Raw genomic sequence first — 21767 nt, 5'->3', positions numbered from 1 at the left:
AGGGGGTGGCCTCCCCTCCTTGTGTCATGTTTGCATGTGTAGATGGCCTAGCATGTGAGCATGTTTTTCTACCCTTTTGAGACTTGATCTCGGCATGTTTTTGCTATTGATTTAGCATGCTTTAGCTCTGTTTTGAGCCTTCTAGGTCATATGAGGCTTACTTTGTATAGCTATAGTGTAAATGGCTTCACTAGCTTTGTGTTTCAAGGCCCCTAACATGTTGTGCATGTGTTGATTACATGTTTTAGCATCATTTAGCATGTGATTTCAGTGTGTATAGCTCTGTCACACTCTCACTTATTTCACTCTTTCATTGCTTTTGAGAGTTGTGCTTTGAGCCTTGTTTTTGAGCCAACACATGAGCATGTTTTTCTCGCCTTCTATGCTACCATTCCAGCATGATTTAGCCACTGTTTTGGCATGTTTAAGCTATATCTAGAACTGGTTTGGTCATTTAAGCTTGATATTGCATGCCTCTAGTGTGATGCTCTTCACTAGCTTTAATGCTTTTGGCTCTTAGCATGTTATGCATGTGTTGCTTGCATGATTTAAGGTCTTTAGCATGCCATTTCAGCATTAAAAAGTCTACAACCTCCCTCATTTCTTCATTTTTCCATTTGTTTTGAGGGTTGGTTAACCTTATGATTGTGTTTAAGCTTGAGATAGAGCTTGCGCTCAATGGCTTTAACCCTCTTATGAGGGTTCCTCCTAGCCAAATGCACGATCTCTCTCATGTCTTAAACCATCCTTTGGTTGACCCGTCTCTCATTAGAGGACAATCATCTTGGACTTAACCGGTTAAAGAATGGCTTGGTAATGCTAAAATGTGTAAACAAAATGAGCAAAGTAAAACATGAACAAGATAAGCATTCGTGTTGCATTGCATGTGTTTGGATCAGACGTCAATCCAAATACAAGAAATGGGGGACATTTCATACTCAAAGTGATGAAACGTGTCACATTTCTTGGTCGCCATCACCCTTGATCATGCATGATAGGGTGGCGCCCCTTTGAATCTTATTTGTGCATTCATTAAGCTTGTACAAGCTTGGTTCTTTGGCCATCATGCATTGAAAGTGCTTGATTGGTGGCTTGAGAGCCAAGTGCAATACTCCTTTGAGCTTGAGAAATGATAAGAATGTGGTAGTACACACATTCCCTGCAAAATGCATTGCTGTGCCTCTGTTGTTCTCTGTTGTAGCGAAACCAGAAGCTTGGAAAAAGGGGTGGCCAACTGGCCACTTGCAGTAGCCGACCGGCTACTTAGACTAGCCGACCAGCCAGTTAAGGTGGTCAGCAGCCACTTTCTGTGGCCAACCGGCCACCAGTCCATTCTTGTGCAAAAGAGTATCTGAGTTAAGGCAGAAGCAGTCTGGAAGATTGGTTCAATTTTCAGAGATCAAGGCGAGTGCAAACAGAGGCAACAGAGATCATGGCGATGGATTTTTGAGAGGAGCCAACTGAGCATGCATGTCTCTCTTGCCTATGAGGCCTTTTACTCGCTTTATTTAAACTATTTTAAATAGTTTAGCATCGTTAGTTATTTAATTCATTTTGTAATATCATAACTAGTTTGTGTAACTAGTTATTCAATTTCATTTGTTGTAATTAATTAGCTTAGAATAAGTTAGTTAATTAGATTCGTTATGTTGTAATTAATTAGCTTAGAATAGTTAATTAGTTGTTTTGTAATAATTAGCTTAATTAGTGTAGCTAGTTAGCTTATTTATTCGGACCCTCCTTCGAGAGGGTACAATGTTGTAATAAGCGTGCGCGCGTGTGTGCATGTCTTCCAACCCCACTTCTTTCTCCCTTTTACTTACCGCTTTTGATGGTTAGTTTAAGGTCATTTCCAATTAGCATACCTTATGCTCGCATGTTTGCATCATTCATTTGTCTTGCATGCACCGGGCTTGGCGCATCATTCAAACTGCATTGCATTTCAATACACTTATTTGAATACGTGTTTCAAAGCATGTTATCAAATTGTTGCATTCATATGCCATCTTAGATAGCCGAGCCTATTAATTGCGTATTGCATGTGTTGCATTAGGCATCTTAGCATAGTTAGGAGCATGCATATTTCTAACTAGCTTTTGTTTTGGCTTGGAGTACTCGATAAGTTTTACGCTTTAGCATGCTTGCATGAGTGTGAGTGATTGCCATGATTAGCAAACTTGCCATGAGGCTATTTGCATAAGAGCTTAACAACATAAATGCCTGTGGATGAAGGCTTTGTTGTTTGAATTGGAACAATTCGACGAATGTGAGTTTTAAGCCCACTTTGCGAAGTGGCAAATCATGTTTTAAGCCCACTTGAGGGTGGCAAATCCGTGCTTTAGCCCACTTGCGAGTGGCACTTTTAAACCATTTTCAAAAACAAACATGAGTTGATTTGTTCCAAGTCTTGCAACTTAGTCTATACTTGCTTGTATGTGTCACGTAGTAAAGTTAGCTAATAATCAAAATAAGAACACATGTGTTTATAAAACAACATATCATGATTAGTAGAGGCCGATCTTTGATCGGGCGAGCGGGGGTGCTCATTTCAGGACCTTCCCTTCTCGTACCTAAGTTCCCGAGCCGAGGCAACTTTGGTGATGACAGACACGTGGCCTTTGGCACGAGTCAGGGTTTTCTAAATTTTCTAAAAACAAAATATTTAGGTGGCGACTCTGTAATCTGGCAAAGCATTCTAGTTTTGGCATTATTTGATTTAAAATTGATTTTTCAAAATGATTTGCCGGATTGGACTCTTTGGTGTTTATCAGTTTCACATTGCACTTGTGAGACTAGATTCAGAACCGTAACAGGAGTCCAAATTGTAGGAGACCAATTCGCGCCTCCCCGAAAGGGAGGCGCGCGAAGAAAGTCGAGTCTACACAAGTCCCGAACCCCCAGCCCACCAAAGCAGCAATTCTTCAAACTGATCCCATATTGCTACAGCTGCTGCTCAACAGGACAGTGTAGATTACATACCAATTCCATGACAGAATAATACTACTGCTCTCCCACCCTACTGAAGAAATGCTGAATAGAGAATGTACCAGACCCTCCCACAATACTACTGTTACTCTCCTAGGGCGTTTGCTCCTACTACCCATGCATCTTCACACCCAATCTGATTTATAAGCTTTGTTTCACCACCTGAAAATTACTCACAATATCATTTACAAAATAAAGACACCCAGAATTATGTGATTTCCACCAAATTGCTAACCTTACCTTAATTGTCTCACATAACTCCACCAAATCTAGATGCTTAGCAGAAAAAATACACTCATTTCTACATTTCCAGACAGACCAAAGCACTGCTGAGGGAATAGATCTCCAAAACATCCTTTCTTTTTTATTAAAATTCCAACTCAACCACCATTGTATTAAACATTCTACTGAATCTGGTGTTACCCACTCCAGTCCCCACCACTCAATTATGCTTACCCACACCTTCCACGCAAAAGAGTAGAGAAATAAAATATGATTAGAAGATTCCAAATCAGATTTGCAAAAAACACAATACTAATTGATACATGTAACACTACTCTTATAAGTTTATGGAAAGGTTTTATAATACAAAAACTAAGAATCAATGCTTTTCTCTTTAGATACAAGAGCAATGAGTACTTATAATTAGAATAGAGGATGCCTTTTAACTACTCTTATGAGAGTTTTTTTGGGATAAGCGTTCATCCATATTCCATCTTTTCGTACTTATATATATATATATATATATTTTTGTGCTATAGCCCAGGTATATACAAATGATTCGAACCATCTACTTCGTAGATTTCATAATAAAAGTTATTTATGTAAAAATCAATTTTATTAGGCAACAATATGTTACAAATCATATTTTATTTTATAAAATGTATGATTTGAGTTTACAATCATATTTGTCATTTATTTATAAAACAAAATGTGATTTGTTTATGTGTTTATAGATATCTGATGAAATTGATATTTGCATGGATGACTTTTATTGTAGGATTTATGAGTTAGACGGTTTGGATTATCGTGATGTGAATTCGAATTAAAATCCAAAAGAGGAATAAGTATAAGCATGAAGAGATAAAGAAATGGAGAAGAACTCATCCCAAGCTTTTTTTCATACCTTATGTAGTCAAATGGTATGAAATTTATCAAAACAATAATAACTACATATGTAGGCATTGGGAACCTTCATCAACTTGGGGCTCAAGCCAATGGCATACACTTGGGCCGTTCCTGAACTCAACTTTACCACAAAGTAGCAAAATACGCATCACAAACATTCTTAACCATAGAAAATCACAATTCACTTATGATATGCATCTTTTAGGAGTGCAGTTCGTAAATTTCTCCTATAAAAGAAGTCATCGCAATCCTTTGACAAGCCATAAACCGAACAATCTCACAAATAAAAAAGTTTCAAACAAATACAAAAGAAAAAGGTGCGTATAAACCATGCAATAGAAAAAGATGCGTATAAACCATACAAGATGCAATTTCTCAAACTGTGTTTAAAGCTTAGATCTGTGGTGCAATAGTAAATAAAATAAAAATTAAATTTTCTTAACTTTTTCATTTTGAGTTCTTTTCACTTCATAGACCTAAAATTTAAGAACTAAAGTATTGATTTATTTAGGTTTAAGACCATAAACCACTACAAGAAATTAGGGATTTAACGACGTTTTATTAAACGTCACTTTTTCTAATAATTAACGGCGTTTTTTAAGCGTCGCATTTGATATGAATCAAAACGACCCCATTTTATGAATAGAAGATGCTTTGAAGTGCCTCCAAATCCTGTCTCCCCACAAACCCTATTTTGTCACTCCGAACCTTTATTTTCAAAACCCACCGCCGTCTAGTTCAAATCTATCACTCACAAATCTCTCACTCTCTTGCTCTCTCTCGATTTTTCTTTAGAGCGATTGCGATTTCGAAATTTCTCAGAGCCAACCTATCTGCATCCGTATGGCTTCAATCTTGTAGTTTCTCAGAGCGATTTTGATTTCGATTTTGAAGTTCGATTTTGAGCACTGCCGTCTACAATCTCAGAAAAACCAATGAAATCCTTCAAAATCTGCTTCAGCTCCGTGATTTATCTCAGAATGACATCTCGGCGATTTCGATTTTGATTTCGAAGCTCTCTCTGTCTCTCAATTTCGAAGGTCTCTCTCTCTCTCTCTCTCTCTCTCTCGATTTCGAAGGTCTCTCTTTTGATTTGGTTGTTGATTTTTGTTTGTGCAGATCAAGGCATTGCATATACAGAGAGGCATTGAGAGAAGGCAGAAAGGTTCGGATCTACCCCTTTCTCTCTCTCTCTCTATATATATATATGACTATCGTAAATCTGATTCAGTGATTCTGTTTTTTTTTTGTTGGTTCAGTGATTATATATATATGTATATACTATAACCCTCTTCTGTTTTGTTGATTTGGTTGTTGCCAAGTTTTGATTCTGTAATGCAATAGTATTGCTCTGTTTCAGTGATTGAGGTTTTGTTTGTGTGAAATGTTTTGATGTTCTTGATGCTGCTAGTTGACTTGGTTTATCATGAATTTGCTATGTTCAATGATCCACTAATCTAGTTATAGTTGGCGGTCAATAGTGTTGAATCAGTTTTGTAATTTGAGTTATTCAAACTTGAAATCCTTATTTCCAGCTTAATCCTGAGTTACCTGTGAACATATTGGTGATTTTGAAATACATTTGAATTAACAGCCTATATCTCTTTCCCATTTTGATGTCTTTGGCTTCCATTGTTGTTGGTGAGTTGGACTCTTGAAGAAGCACGGTACAAGGAAGAGAGAAGAAAATTCTTCTCTGTTTTCTTGGGAAAATAATGTGAAGGAAACCTTTTTCAAGTCTACTCTCTCCCAGTTGTTCACATACACACACACATGTATTGGGGGCTTGAAGAGGAAGAGTAAGATTCTGTCAAAAGGATTCACACACAGAGTGTCAACATAGATTGGTTAGAGGAAAATGTCAATGTGAATCAGTGTGAAAGTGTTATGAACTCTTATGTATAGCTGTCTTTCTTTCATTTAATTTGTTAAAAAAAAAAGCTTTTTTTTCTCTTTCTTTTGTTTCCTTGTTTTTTTATTGTCAGGAATAGATGGGGAGGGGGAATTCATGATACTATGTTTCACTTATTAACAACTTGCAAGTAGCTAAATGACTAGAATTGACACGTAAATGTAGAGAAACATTTTCATTTTGTAAATTTTTTTTTTTTTTTTTTTTTTACTACGACTAGATCTAGCTACAATCATTGGAAGATAAAAGATGACTGATCTGGTTTGTGATTTTATTATCTAATAATTTCTTGGTGTTTAATAGGTTTGCAATGAGTAGTTGTAAGTTTCCTCATACATAGGGGTTCTGTTCCATGGAGAAATCTAAATGGCATTAGCAGGAAAATCTACATCCAAATGTTCACTAAACTCTTATCACTTACTAGGATGGCAATTGAATATGGTTTTAATTTTTTTTGTTTTACATATAAAGGGTTCCTCTTAGAGGAAAAGCCTAAATACAGCTAGTGGAAACATGGCAACTGGAAATTTTGGAAAAATAAATTTACACATCCTTCTTCTCACCTGATTTTTTAATTTTTTTGGGTTCTATTCACGTTCATAATTCAGAGTCAGATATTGATGCTTTATGTGTTGGCCTTTGCTTCGCTACTTTGACAGTAAGCCTTTTTATTTTCCTATTCGTATACATCATATATGATATTGTGTAGGTGGTATCTCTTGACTTGTTATCTTGTGAACCATGCAGGAGGATTTTTTTGTTGTTCTACACAACATGCTTACAAGCAAATCAGAAGTATCTGAGGTCCACTGCGTCAAGGATGCAAAAGTTCCTCTAATGCGGTTTAAACTTGATGGGATTTCAATTGATCTTCCATATGCTCAACTTAAAGTCATGATTGTTCCTGAGCTGAGTGTGATGCATGCTGAACCAAATCTTTCAAAACAGTTAGTTCCTACAGTTGTTTCTGCATATACACAAGGATCTCATGTATGTAGAATTCTCTATCTAAAACTATACCTGTCAAGAGATCTTTTTATTTTTATTTTTTGGGTGCTGATTTTAATAAATTCCCTCATTCTTTTCATCAGCATGTTGGAAATTAGTATTTCAACAATCTTGTTATATAAACTCTGTGCATTATTTGTTCTTTTTCTGTGTTTTTTTTTTCCTGCTGGAGATTTGACTTGCCATGTTATGATCTGCAGAATGTGGACATACTCAACCCTTTCTTTCTAAGCAACATTGATGAAACCAGCTGGAGAAGGTACCTTTCATTTTTTTAAATGGATATCATTATTATAATATCTCTTGTACCTTTTACTAATAACTACTTTCAATGGTTGTTTGTGATGTATTTTTGGAATCTGAGAGTGTAGTTTTATTATTTTTATTATTAGTCATATATGGATTTGCTTAAGCTATCTTTTTTCTTGGCATTGCAGGATATCCTGAGACCAGATTTTGGTTGGGCATGCCTATTTGAGCCTTTTCCGTATACAAAAAAGTACACACAATTTGTCAAAATATGTCTTGTAGCTTCTGATCAAGATTAGTTAGGAAAATGGGTGGGTTGGGTTAAGCCAAGGTTCCGCAGCCTTCTTGTTAAGGTTAGTGTCTTGATCTCATTTTAGATTATTAACTTCTTGTTGATAACTACTGTGATTGTTTAGGCAACTACATGTGTATTCTCTGTACTTATTGGTTGTGTGGTAAATTTGGTACTTTTTTCAAACTATGAATATTTCTTATTTATACTATTATTTAATTTGAAACCAATAACCAGACAATCAATTGAAATTTGTCTTCTATAAGCAAGTTTGAATTCTCAGTTTTTCACTTTGACAAATGGAATTTGAAGATCCACAGTGTCGCGTTGAATTTTCTGCCATTTTGTTATAGTTTATGCTTAAAGCTGTGTACCATCATCTGTTCATCCGGGTGATTAGGTCAAGGTGTTTTTTTTCATTTTATCTTCGTAGATGATAAGGATTTTAGATTTCATTTTAGCTGTTGTCTAACATTCAGTAGTTGTTGATTTTTATTTCATTGTAACAACACATGCGTAAATATGATTTTTCTGTAACTGGAGTGGATACGTTGTCTTTCATTGTACTTTAATATTACATCAGGTATCTGTGGACGCGCCCCGAGGGCCTTGCTACCATAGTTCGGACTCAAATTGTCACGGTTCTTAATCTAATCTCACAGTGTGCAATATGAGATTGATAAATCACCAAAGAGTCCAAATTCGGCAAATCGTTTTGGAAAACTGATTTTAAGAAAGAAGTGCCAAACATGGACTGTTTTGCCAGATACAGAGTCGCCACCTAAATGTTTTATTTTGGGAGAATTTAGGAAACCCTGACTCGTGCCTAAGGCCACATGTACGTCATCACCAAAGTTGCCTCGGCTCAGGAACTTGGGTACGATTGGGGAAGGTTAGCTATGAGCACCCCTTCTCGCCCGATCGGAAGATCGGCCTGTACTAAGCATGATATCGAGTTTTGAAAAACATATATGTTCTTATTCTGGTTAAGTAGCTAGAATTATTATGTGATGCGCACAACACACAAGTATAGACTAGATTACCTAATTTGGAATAAAGCATCGCATATCCGTTTGTTTGGAAATGGTTCGAAGTTTGCTAATCGCAAGTAGGCTAAAATGCAGATTTGATGAATTGTTCCAATTCAAGTAATCCAACCTTCACCCATAGGCATTCAGGCAGTTATATCACATAAGCATATAGCCTTATGGTAAGCATGCTATCATGGCAAAACTCACACTCATGTAAGATGCTAAAGCATAAAAACTTACCTAGTACTCCGAGCCAAAACAAGGAATATGTTAGTAATCAAATGTATGATCCAAATCCATGTTAAGATGGCTATTGCATCGCAGGCAAAATGCAACTAGAATAGGCTCGGCTAATCTAAAATGGCATATGAGATGTGACAATTCAACACATGTATTCAACTTGGAATTTAAATACAATGCGTTAGTATGATGCGCCGAGCCTGGTGCATGCAATACTGATGAATGATGCAAACATGCATAGCATAAGGATGCTAATTGAAACGTGCCCTAGAACTAACCATTGTAAGCAGTTAAGTAAAAGGGAGAAAGAATTGGAGGTTGGAAGACATGCATCACACACACGCACGCTTATTACACAATTGCGCCCTCTCGAGGGAGGGACCGAAAGAATAATACAAATTAATTAACTAACAAGCTAACTAAATATTACACAACACTTAACTAATTAAACAGATTAATTAAGCTAAGAAAGCAGTAAAGCAACCTCGGGAAGAGGAACAAATGTGTGAGTGCTCGGCTTCGCTCGGAAATTTGTCGCCATGCTCATGTTGCCTCTGTTTACACTGATCTGTACTTCTGAAAACTTCACAAGTCCCAAGAAAGCTTCAGTATCACTCCCTGAGCACAGTGGGATATCACCGACCAAGAGAAAACAACACCGGCCATGGAGTTATGGTCATCGACCAAAAATGGGATCACCGGCACTATTTTGGTAGTCGGCCGGCACTGAAAGTTGCCAACCGGCCATTTCCTCCTGCAGAACACTGGTTTGCTGCAACAGAGGACAGACAGAACATGGCGATGCATTTTCAAAGCAATTTATGCACTACTACCCTCCTCAGCATGTTTGAGACTTAGAGGAGCATGGTTCTCGACCCTGGGCCATCAATCACGCATTTCAATGCATGATGGCCCAAAAAAGTCAAGCGTGCAATTTAATATCAAATGAAACGCACAAAACACACAAGGGACCTTAACCTCTATCATGTGTGATCAAGAGGCAAGGCAATGCACACACAATGCTATGCAGCCTAAGCATACAAACAAGCATGCAAACAACTCAAGCATGTGAACAAGCATGCAAACATGCAAGCATGTAATCAACATATCAAATACATGACAAGATGCAAGCTAACAAGGATGCAAAATGCAACTTAAGCATGCAACGACATGCGATGAGCAAAGTATGCAACAACATACAAGGAGAGCATGCAACAACATGCAAATGATGGACTTACACCAAGAAGGACAGCTCTCTAATAGGTCCAAAACAATGGCCAAAATGCTAAGGGATAAAGGACAAAACTACATACAAACATGCATGCTAATGGCCCATCACTTTAAGCATAAAAGGGGACTTTTAAGAACACTTAAAAGAGGATGAACATGGACAAATGGCATACATTTAAGCTCTGAAATCATATTAGAAATGGTGCCAAACCTACTAAACAAATCAAGCAAAGCATGCAACCAAGCCCAAAATTTGGAAACTAGCCACGGGACTCGAACCAAGACTATATGAAGTAAACCCCAAAGGGCCATGGGGACCTAAAACAGTCCCAAGGCAGGTCTAATCAAGACCAAAAACCCACTTAGATGGCATCTAAATGGCCTACACATGATGGCATACACAATGGTCCAAACATGGAGCATAAAACAACAACTCTTTAAAGCATTAAAGGAGCATCAAATGTAAGTAAACAAGCATGCCATATGGACTAAAATGACATGGTAAACGACTCCAAATCACTGAAATAAGCCAAGTAATGCATGCTAGGGGGTTCAAAATTCAAAGCCTTCAAGCTAGATTGCATGGTAGCTACACAAAGCAAGTCATGGATGACTCAAACAACCAAAATCAGACATTAAGCATACCAAAACATGGATAAAAACTCCTTGAAGCCAAGCCAAAATCATGCTAAAAACACATGTTACAACATGACGCATGTTTAAGGCCAAAACATGGGATTACAAGACAAGTGTATGGAGCATACATGGCATGTCTAAATCAACTTAAAATAGTGTTATATCATGGCAAAACAAAGCCTAATATATACTGAAATGGAGCTAAAACAAGCTAGGCAAACATTGTCACGCCCTCAAAATAAACCCATAATAACCATAACATTAACATGCATTTATAAAAGAAAATGAATCATTTGAGTTATTCATCAGAGTATTCTTATTGAAAGACATCACATGTAACATCCTGCAACATCAAAATAAATGCCCTAAGGGCTTACATCTTTCCAAGCTAACACTTGGACACAAAAAGGATGAGTACTAACTCATTTACAAGTTAAGCCCTAGGCTTGAATGTTTACATGAAATCTCAAAAATAACAAAATAAAACATATAACTAAAGACAAGTCTTCAAAATCCCAAACATCAAATCCTTCCAGGCTAAGTCCGTGGAGGTAGCTTATCACCTGAACCTGAAAATGATGTTCCCATAAAGGGTGAGCCACAGCCCAGTAGAAAAATACTAAACCAAATATAAGCATTGAATAAAGCTATAGCATTCAATAAATGGTTAACTAAGATAATCAATTTTATCATTAAACAGTCTCATGACACTAATGTCTAAGACACATTTCACTTTCCATTATTATCAACATGGCTCAGAACCTGGCCAACTTACAACAGTGAATTGTATCTCATATTCACATTACTTCCAATATCAACAAAACAAACGAGACTCATGCTCATATCAAAACACTTCATACTTCCCATTTGATACACATTTTAGTGCTGTATCAATAATCATGTAAAAACACTTCAATATAATAAGCACACATAAAAATGGTGCTAATGGAGTCCATCCCCTATCTCCTCCCAAACAAAAATCCGGTTTAGAGGTCCATCCCCTATCTTCCCCTAAATCGTGGAGTACATCCCCTATCTCCTCCCACACAAAACAATGTATGCAAATGCAATGCTCAATCAATACACGTATTTTCTGTATTAATGCAATAGTCAAAATTAATGACTTAACCAATGTGATTAGTTTCAGTTATTCCTAATCCACATGCAATGTCTACAACAATCACGAGCCCAAAACAGTTATTTCTAGACTGGAAATAAATATAACAATAATTCACTAGGCGAGTGGTTTAAATTATCCCACCACACCATTTAATCAATGAATTCCTCAATTTCATGAATTTAACCAAATTCCCTTAAATTAATTATACAAATTAATTTATTAATACAACTAGGGTTTTTCCCAAAATTACCAAAGTATCCCCAACATATCAAAATACCAAAAACTTAGAACAAAACTTATAGAATGGAGTAGGAAATCCCTACCTCGAAGAAAATAATCCGTATAGAGAAGATGGAGATGAAGACCAAAGACCAACGTGCTCCAAATCCCAAGTTTCTCAGATTAAAACGAAACCCTCAACTTACTCTAACTTTTTAATAAAGGATCTAAGGTAGAAACTCACTCTAAGTAGATCAATCGTAAGAGAGAAGGTGTGTAGAGGGAGAGAGAGAGAGATAAAAACACTCCAGGGGCGGTTTTTAGAAGGTTATGAAGGAAAAGTAGGTCAAAAAGTGATCCAAAAAGTGAAATCACGGACTGATATAATCGACTCTACGCTCGAGCGTAGAAAGCCCCGCTCGAGCGTAAGACACAGAATCATGCTCGAGCGTGAAGAAAGCCGCTCGAGCGTCGATTGCACCCTTCCAGAAGTTTTGTAGGCGCTGCACCCGCTCGAGCGTCAAACTCCCCGCTCGAGCGGAGGAGCAAAAACAAGGGATCACGCTCGAGCGTAAAAACTACCGCTCGAGCGGAAGAACTGCAGAGCAAAATACTGGGAGATGGAAAATCCCGCTCGAGCGTCAAAAATCCCGCTCGAGCGGAGAAGCAACAACGAAGGGACCGCTCGAGCGTTAAAACTTCCGCTCGAGCGTGAAGGCCAAAATCTGGGCATCACCTATCGGCATCTAAAATCAACCAACCTGTAACAGACCCGTCCAACACAACCTATACTTCAAATACAAAGAGATTAAAGGACAACAACAACCAATAAGTAATGACAGGATCCACGGAACCTAAGTCCGGATACAATAATTTAAAGAGAAAAGACCGGGGTCGCTATAAACATGCTACAACACAAGCCATTTATGTAAGCATCAAAGACAACATGGAAAGGGGATAACCCTCTCCTATTTGGGACCTCAAAACCACAATATGAAGAAAATCACTAAATTAATAATAAAATGAATGAATTATAAAAATATGTCATTATTTAAAAAAAAATGTTTGCATTTGGAAGATGATACATAAGATTATACATGTGAAGGATTTTTTTCGAAGCAGTGACATTATTTTCTATCATGATTTTTTGATTGGATTACTCAAGCTCCGGATGATATATAATTATCATAAACTCCATATTACTGTTCTCCCGAGTCTCTTGGTGGATCACAACAAAGTTCATTTAGTAATGTTGCATTTGCTTTGATGCAATTGAATTTGAAAGCAGCCCGGCCCGTTGACAATGTGAATATTCACATTGACATGTTAAAATGCACATTGTTAGGAATGTAGAAGGGTTTTTATCTGAAGCCTCATCTATTACGGCAACAATCTCGTAGGCCGGCCCTGAGTTTTCGGGGGCCTAAGGCGAAATAATTTTTCGGGGCCCTTTAGATATCCATAAAAATAAAAATAAAAATCACCCTGTTTGGGGCCAAAGCTTTTATGATGACCACCAGGCCGGTCGAGAAGGATCAGATACAGATGGTTGTGCGCAACCTCCAACCCAAACTGATGTAAAAGATGATCGTCGGTGAATTATGAAATTAGAGAACTTTAACTTCAACCCTTGAGAATTCACGTCACTAGGTAAGACATCGAGCTCTTGGTTGTGTAATTGAACTATATTTTGCAAGATTTCAACAAATTAAATGACTCATAATTATTTCGAAGAGAACAATTTGAAGTCTGCCTTCAAATATAGCAATGCAAAGACCAAAACAATGGCCAAAATGAATGGCCTAAAACAAGGCCTAACAAGGCCTTGGAGGGGGGAAACAACCCCAAACCTCAAAGTGACCTTAAACAAAGTTCTAAAGCACACAAAATCAGAACTTTTATCAGTTATAGTCGAAGCTTAAAACAATATGCAAGATAGGTTAAAAGCTTGTGCAAAAATGGGGAATAAAGAGGGTAGTTTCTCACCCTTGAAGAACCTCTTCAAGAACACCACTCTAGCACCTTCCTTGGATCAAAACCAGCCCAAGAACCCTAGCAACAACTCCTTAGAGCCTCAGCAACCAAGGATGGTGTAACACTAGGTGTTTGTGTGGAATAATGTGAACAAAAGTCACTTTAGGGCACAAAACACACACACAAAGGCCAAGAGAAGGAATTATAGAGATAGATAGATATAAACTTCCTAACCCTAATTCTCTGAACCTGGAGGAGGGAGGAGGGAGGAGGGGCTCCCTCTTTATAGAGGTTCAAATCCTCAAGCTTCTAAGTGAAGCTAAACAAGAGGCAAATCCCTCCATACACGTGTATGGAGGGGGGCGGGGAAAGTGGATGCCAGCTGTGACAGCTGGCATAAAATATCTGCCAAAAGCAGATGAAAAGGGGTCGACTGGAAAATATGGCCGATTGACCAACAAAAATGGTCGGCCGACCAAAAACATTGCCGACCGACCAAAATATTTGGCCGATAGCAAGAAAATAGAGCTGGTGGCCTCAAGCCAAGGCCGGTGAGGTGTGGGGATGGCCAACAAGCCATTCCCTGCCCTCAGAAGCAAAAACACAAGTGTTTGGTGTACAACCAAGCACAAAACAAACAAGTCGAGAGGTCTTGAGGCAAGGCGCGCGACCGAAACCTCCGAGAACTCAAGACGAACACAAACATGGATGATCACCTAGTGTTCAAATGGTGACATCCAAGTCTTGAGGACGGTAAAAAATGGGGTGTTTACAATATCCATGTCCCGGCCAATGCATTGTGTGCTTTTGCCTTTGTAGGGTACTGATATGCCCACCACAGAGGAGGTAAAGTACACCTGATGTGTTTTTTAACCCCAAACTCTTAGTTTCCTTTTCCATTTATAAATGTAGAAAACTCCATGATTTACGAAAGGACTAACAATATTCATCCCTAAAAAGCCCTCGTTGTTGCTGGTGCCTGTAAGAGAGTGTTCATCACACTTGTCCAACATCAGTAATCTATTTTTATATGCTGAAAATGTCAATTTAACTTTGAACAACTGTCACTTTGGAAAATTATCTTCACTAGTTCCGATGTGGTCAAGGTAGTCGTTTACTATCTTCATTACTCTGGAAAATTATTAGTCAACAAATTCATGCTGAAAATGTGTTTACGGTAGTAAGTCGAGTATTTTATGGCATGAATTAAAATACTATGTTATGTGTGGTTCAGTGATTGTCGTTTATATTTGCCAATTTTCTCACTACCTATGGCCCAGTTTGGGGACTTTGTTTTTTTGGTTTTTTTGGTTTGGTTTTTTCTCATAAGGGAACACTTTGGACAAAGTAATAGTTTAATTAAAAAAACTATGAAGCATTATGGCCCACAATGTGTTGATTCCAGATTTCGTAGGATTGTCGTAATGTTATTGTTGCAATGCTTTTTGTAATATGTAGGTTCCAACTATGTATACTCGATTTGATACAAGGTTATGAAGCAATGGATCCAGAATTACAAGAGACTTCTGCCTCAGCTGCGAGCAAATTGCGTCTCATGGTAATCATCTTGCAACACTTTCTTTCTTAGGTTCCAACTATGTATACTCGATTAATATTACGTGGTTTTTTCCTTTCTAAATATTATTTTCTTGATATAAAATTGTAACTCTTTTATTGTGTAATACTGTTCCGTACAATCTCGTTCTCTTGTTCTTCTATATAGCTATACCTGAACAGAATGGTGAATGCTGAAACAATGGCCTAATTATTTTTTTCCCTAATTCCAAATGTGTGGCTCCTCTGCACTCCCTTATCCTGCCATGCAACAGTGGGAAACCATAACTAAACATCGCCTTTTAGAACGATATGGTATGACTGAGGTGTGTACTAGTTGTCTGCATGAAGTCCTTTTTGCAGGCCATAGGCTTCAAGGGGAAGGGCATTTAAAATTTTATTTATTTGCAGATATTCTGGCTTTGTTTTTTTAATTATTTGATAATTGTAGTTTGTGATGGCAATTTCTATTCCCTTGAGAGGCATAAGGAAAGGAGGCACTGTTGGCAAACCAGTTCCAGGTGTACAAGTTAGTGAGATTCATAATAATAGAATTCGACATTAGAAACAGCTTCACCATAGATCATCAACACCATTTTGAAGGAGACTGATGATTATAAATTCTGGATTCAATGTTGTGGTGCTTCAATACAGTTGATAGTGAACTATTCTGGATTCAATTCTCTTATTTTTGTTAAAGGTCACACATTGGCATTCCATTAATATATGATCAACGTTCAAACTACTACTATTCTGTAAAACAATTACAATGGGGAACATTCAATTTTTTGCACTTCCCTTTTTTTTACTTCATCGTTTCTGCACAAGTGTATGTTTGTGTATAGCATTGATCCCGAGATATTCACTTTTTCTAAGGGTTCCCTATTGCCGAACGCAGCATGGAGGTACCTTCATGGAAAATGGGGCTAAGATTCCTGCAAATAAAGAAGCAAAGCTTCCCTGCTGCAATTTACTCTCTCGAGGTACATTTTTGCTAATTTTATTATATTTAAGCGTGTACTTCATCAATTTTAAACATTTATTAGATCTTCATCTACCTTTCACAAACTATCACAAGATTCATGCATTAAAAAAATGGGTTTATTGCAAATTATATCTTATAATCTTTGATTATTTAGCAATCAAATTTGTTCTTTTGTATTTAAAAAGTCCATGTATCAAAATATTTGTTAGCCTCTTTCTTCTGACAAATTTTATTGCTGTAATTCCTCATATAAGCAAAAAGATGGGTTTCCTTAAAGGTGGGGCCCATAAAAGATATCTTAGGCAATGTTCTGTAGCTTCTGAAGAGTAGAAAAGAGGTAAGCATAGAAGGTCTTGTTATGCTTTTCAGTTATCGGTGTTTTATTAGGCTCCAATGCACACATTGTTTGAAGAATTATATCATTTTGGCATGAGATATAATGATGATGCTTTAAACTATTGTAGTTTCTGCAGACAAGCTGCTGATAACAGAGTCCAAAGGTATTTGTGTTGCTTACATTTTGTGTAATAGTTGAACGTATCAGGAGGTTTTTCCACTATTATAATTACCTGTTGAGAATTAGTCTTTGTAGCTTATATTTCCATTTCACTATTATAATTACCTGTTGAGAATTCAAAGTTTTACCACGAGGTATTTGATTTCTCTCTCTCTCCCTCTCAATTTGTGTTATAGCTTATCTGGAAATACTAGATCAACAGGCTTTTCCCATATCTTTTCTCAGTTGCTACAACAACAAAATGTGTTCCCATGGTTCATGTTTAATTTTTACTTAGGTTGATAACCTGTTCGTGTTTGGTTTTCCTCCCAGATATATGTTCCAACAAATCCTCGTGGTGCGGAGTCTTTACCTCCAGCAATTGTGGTCTCTCAGTCCGATTTTTATTTGCGAAGGTTATGGGGTGAACCCAGTGAGGTATGTTGTTCAACACAAGTAATTGTGTTATGGTGCTGGAGCTTGCAATTATTTACCTATTTTAGATGGTGGAATTGGTTTTTATCATTGTAAAGTTTTTAATTTCTTGTTAACTCTCCAACTCAATTATGACCATATATGATTTTGGAAGTCCTAATAGAGTAGACATTGTTGTTTAGCGAGTAAATATCAAAAAATTAAAAAAAAATGAAAAATTCATCACATATCTAAGACCATGGCATATTCTACTAAATAATTCTTTAACTAAAGTTTTCTCATTTTGAGATGTTCTTGTCAAAGGCTTAATGGATAGTACTCTTATCATCGTTTTTTGAAATTGTGTGGAACCTGTTTGCTAAACTGTACTTTTCAGGTTTTGGTTATTTTTTAATGTGTGATGCTTAGATTTGTTAAGATTGGTACGGTTGGGTTGGCTGCTTGTAGATTTAATTGGCTTATCATTGTTGGTGACAAGAGAGTGAGAAACCCTCACATCATAAAATACTAAAAATTGGAATAAGTGCAAAAAGAAACTGTCTCATACTATGACATTTCCATTGATTTGGCATGTGTGTAACTACTCTCATAACTCCAATTATCTTTTGGAGAATGTTCTGTAACTTTCATGATTTGACAATGAAGCCAAAATACTTGGTAACATTCACAGTTGGTTTGGATAAGAGGAACAACATTGATGCAGCAGCTAAAATGGTTACACAAATGGACCATTCCACTATGTGTATGTATTATTTTTATGATGTTGCAAGTAGAGGTTTGTAATCTTATATTATTTTTTGATAGTTTTCTGAGGATTTTCAAATTATGCTTTTTCATTATGATAGCTGGACAAGTGAATGGGATCAATTTGAGTGGTCAAAGAGGGCCAACCATGTCTGTGTGAGAAAGCAAACAAAATGGTAAGATGCTTTAGTATTTTACATATTTATTTTACATATTTTTGGTGTTATAACACATTTTTCACTATACCATGTTTGAAAAGAGAACTCATAAAACAGAGATATGATACCCTTTCTTTATTGGGAAAGGAAATAAAGACTAATTTTTTGTTCATTAATATTGCATCCTTTTGTAGATTCAAATGACCATTATAAGATTTGCTACCAATTGTGTTTCTGCTGAGGAATTGGTGGAAAAAAATTATCAAAACAAGAGGATGGGAGTTATTGAGGAGTTGGTGGAAAAAAAATCATCAAAAATTCATCAGATTGAGGAGTTGCCACTGCAAGAATTTCATGGCCACACTAGTGATGTCTTGGATCTGGCCTGGTCCAAATCTAATGTGAGTTATAGCTTCCTAATTTTACATATTTTAGGTACACTTGATTTCCATCTCTTGAATTATTTTATACTACTTTTACTTTGTGCTTTTACTAATAATATATTGCAACTTATGAAGTTCACTCTAACGATGGTTTCTTCTGTATCTTTTTCCTTTATCAATGCAGGGCTTTATAGTGGGCTCTGTCACCGACACCTGCCGGTTTTATGGAGCATCAAGTACTACTTACTTTCCCAAGTATGTTTCTCGATAGTTAATTCTATCAATTTGTTTCTTTCTGCATATATTGTCCAATTTGTTTTGTTTTCTTGGTTGGTGCAGATGGAAATCTCCAACTAACTATAGTGATAAATTTCCGGGGTAGAAATAAATCCTTCAGTAACAAAATTGAATTGCATTTTTGTGTCGATCTGTTTTGTAATAACTTTCAACTTATCACTAGCCACTAGTTTAACTTTATTTCATCTTGGAATTGAAATATTTTTGCATATTGAGAAGTATGAATTGATGTACTAATATTGTTTACCTAAATTTAGTCAATATATTGAATATTTTTGAGCTTTATTATAGGTATTTTTTTTTAGTTAAATCTCAGAATTAGCACAATTTTTTTTAAAAAAACAAATGAAGCTATAACAGCATTTTTAAATGCCAATATTAAATAATGCCAACGGTTATATTTTTAAAATAAAAAGATCTATCATGGTGTTTTTAAAACGTCGCTAAATAAGTGTGACATCATTGTATCGTTATGCAGCACATTAGCTATACTAACATGGAGACGCTTTTAAAGGGTCATAAAGCTACAGCGACGGCCGCATTTTTGACGTTTGGTACTAAACGCCTCAAAAACAATTAGCGGCGTTTTTTAAACGCCACTATAAGTCTAATTTCCAGCAGTGAACTTCTTCCATAGGGGCAATTTGCTTGGAGTGGATATGTCTCACATAATGTTACAGGCATTGCCAGCTGCTACGAGTGCAACCTCAATTACTCTGAGAGCACTCTTCCATGGTTTCTAAAAAGATAAACATAAAGTTTTAGCCATCCCAATTAAAACTTAAGTTACTGTGCTAAATTAAGTGTTTGGATGTGAAATAATAATAATAAAAATTAGGGTAAATTACTTGGCCTTTTTAGTTTTAGTTAAATTTAATTTGCTCAACATAATTTTAGTTTGATCAATTTAAACCTTGTACTTTTAATTTCTATAACAAATGACAAAAACAAAAGCCACTAATATTTATAAGAAAAATACTTCAGGCCTCGAGAGCTTTGGAAAGGCTTTATTATAAGTCTTTGCATTGATTATAAAAAAACTGGGAGAAATTGTGTGTGTTCAATGTGAGAAAGTAACACATCAATAATCAAAGATGGGTTTCTCCTTTGATAATACGTACATAGGGATACAAATGTGTTTGTGATAGATACAGAAGCAAGATGGAGGAAATAGAGCAAGAGAGTGTGAGGGAGAATGCAGGCTGGTGCTACGCAAACATGGTGGACAAGGAAATAGGTTCAAAGAAAGAGAGGACGTTGTTCAGACGCTATTTGTGGATGATTTTTCAGAATCTATGGGTCCAAAAAGTCTGTATGCATTATTCTCTAACTTTGGGGCTGTGAGAGATGTGTTCATCCCAAACAAAAGATGGAAGCTGACACGATCAAGATTTGGATTCGTACGCTATGGCTGCTCTATAGCAACCAGGATGGCATGTTAGAAAGCTCATGGACTCTGGTGTGATAAAAGAGCATTAAAGGTAAAAGTTGTAGATTTTGGTAAAGGTACGGAAATAAAGCAGAGGCCAGTAGCACAACCATTTCGAAGGGGTAATATAGGTAGTGCTTGGGCAATTTCTGGTTTGGTACAAGGGGGAAAGTCATATGCGCAGGCTATGAATGGCAGAGGGCTAGTAGCCAATTCCTCTTTAATCATAAAGGCTTTTGAAGAAGGTAATGGGTGGCTGTATACCAATGCAATTGTTAGACTGAAACTGATGCGTGATGCGGAAGACTTTAAATAAGAATTGAAAAGTAGAGGAATGAGAAGTATCCAGGTGAGAAATTGAGGTGGTGGAGACATGGTCATGACTTTTGACTCAGTGGAAGGCATGCAACAGAGTTTGAAGTCCATGGAGGGTTGGATACATGAATGGAGCGAGTCGATAAAGGAATGGAAGGAGGGGATGGATATTGAACAGGAATGGTTCATTTGGTTATCATGTTTTGGAGTACCGTTAAATTTATGGAGCAGCAACACTTTCAGTAGTATAGGAAAATTGTGGGGGGAAGTCATTGGATTGGATGATGATACCTTTAGAATGCTTTCCCTACACTATGGAAAGGTGAGGATAGCCACAAAGTGTATGGAATCCATTAACAAAACTATTCGCCTGAGCTGCAAGGGGAAGCTTTATCCAGTGAAAGTTTGTGAAGAGTAGATTGTCATCTCGAATTTGGTCTACAAACAGTGTAAGTGTTATAAGATGTAGAGTAATGGAGATAGTCACAGCTCTAATGGAGGATCCACTCCTCTGATGCCAGAGGCAGAGAATAATCAGGAGGATGATGTGGCTCAGGTGGAGGGCCAAGTAGTAGGTGAGTTGGACAAGGAAAGTGGCATGGCAGTAGGAGGGTCTGAGCTAAGGCCTGTAAAGCATAATGACATAGATAATCAAGATAGGTGGTTAAGCATGTCTGTGGTTCCAGAGACTGACAACAGCATTGGAAGGACAAATTTTGGGGGTGCATGCTTTGGCAGGACTGCTACAACAGTGGAGAGTTCTATGCAGATTGAAAATGGAGGCAACCGAAACGTTGTGGATGAATTTGTAACTCCTGGTTTTATGAGGAGCATCAGTGGGTCTGAGGTTAATAGACCTGGGCTCAATATTGAAATATGTTTAGATAAGGCCCAAGATTTGAAGGGGGCCTAAAACTTATCTGACAGTAATGAAATGATGGTGCAGC

The 21767-nt window shown here is 37.0% G+C and overlaps 1 protein-coding gene across 1 annotated transcript in view; it reads left to right on the top strand.

Moving 5' to 3' along the window:
- Nucleotides 1-7906, top strand: part of LOC145795772 (uncharacterized) — a 74702-nt gene extending 66796 nt beyond the window's left edge. The window contains exons 2-5 of the mRNA XM_082880673.1: nucleotides 5008-5278; nucleotides 6773-6916; nucleotides 7234-7292; nucleotides 7471-7906. Of these exons, the coding sequence (XP_082736799.1) occupies nucleotides 5008-5278; nucleotides 6773-6916; nucleotides 7234-7292; nucleotides 7471-7480 (484 nt within the window). The 3' untranslated portion in view covers nucleotides 7481-7906. The remainder of the gene's footprint in view (nucleotides 1-5007; nucleotides 5279-6772; nucleotides 6917-7233; nucleotides 7293-7470) is intronic.
- Nucleotides 7907-21767: the final 13861 nt, after the last annotated feature.

Source organism: Camellia sinensis, chromosome 7, assembly GCF_055761805.1.
Source record: "Camellia sinensis isolate YWXY chromosome 7, ASM5576180v1, whole genome shotgun sequence".
Taxonomy (NCBI): Eukaryota; Viridiplantae; Streptophyta; class Magnoliopsida; order Ericales; family Theaceae; genus Camellia; species Camellia sinensis.
This window is presented reverse-complemented; position numbering and strand designations above follow the sequence as displayed.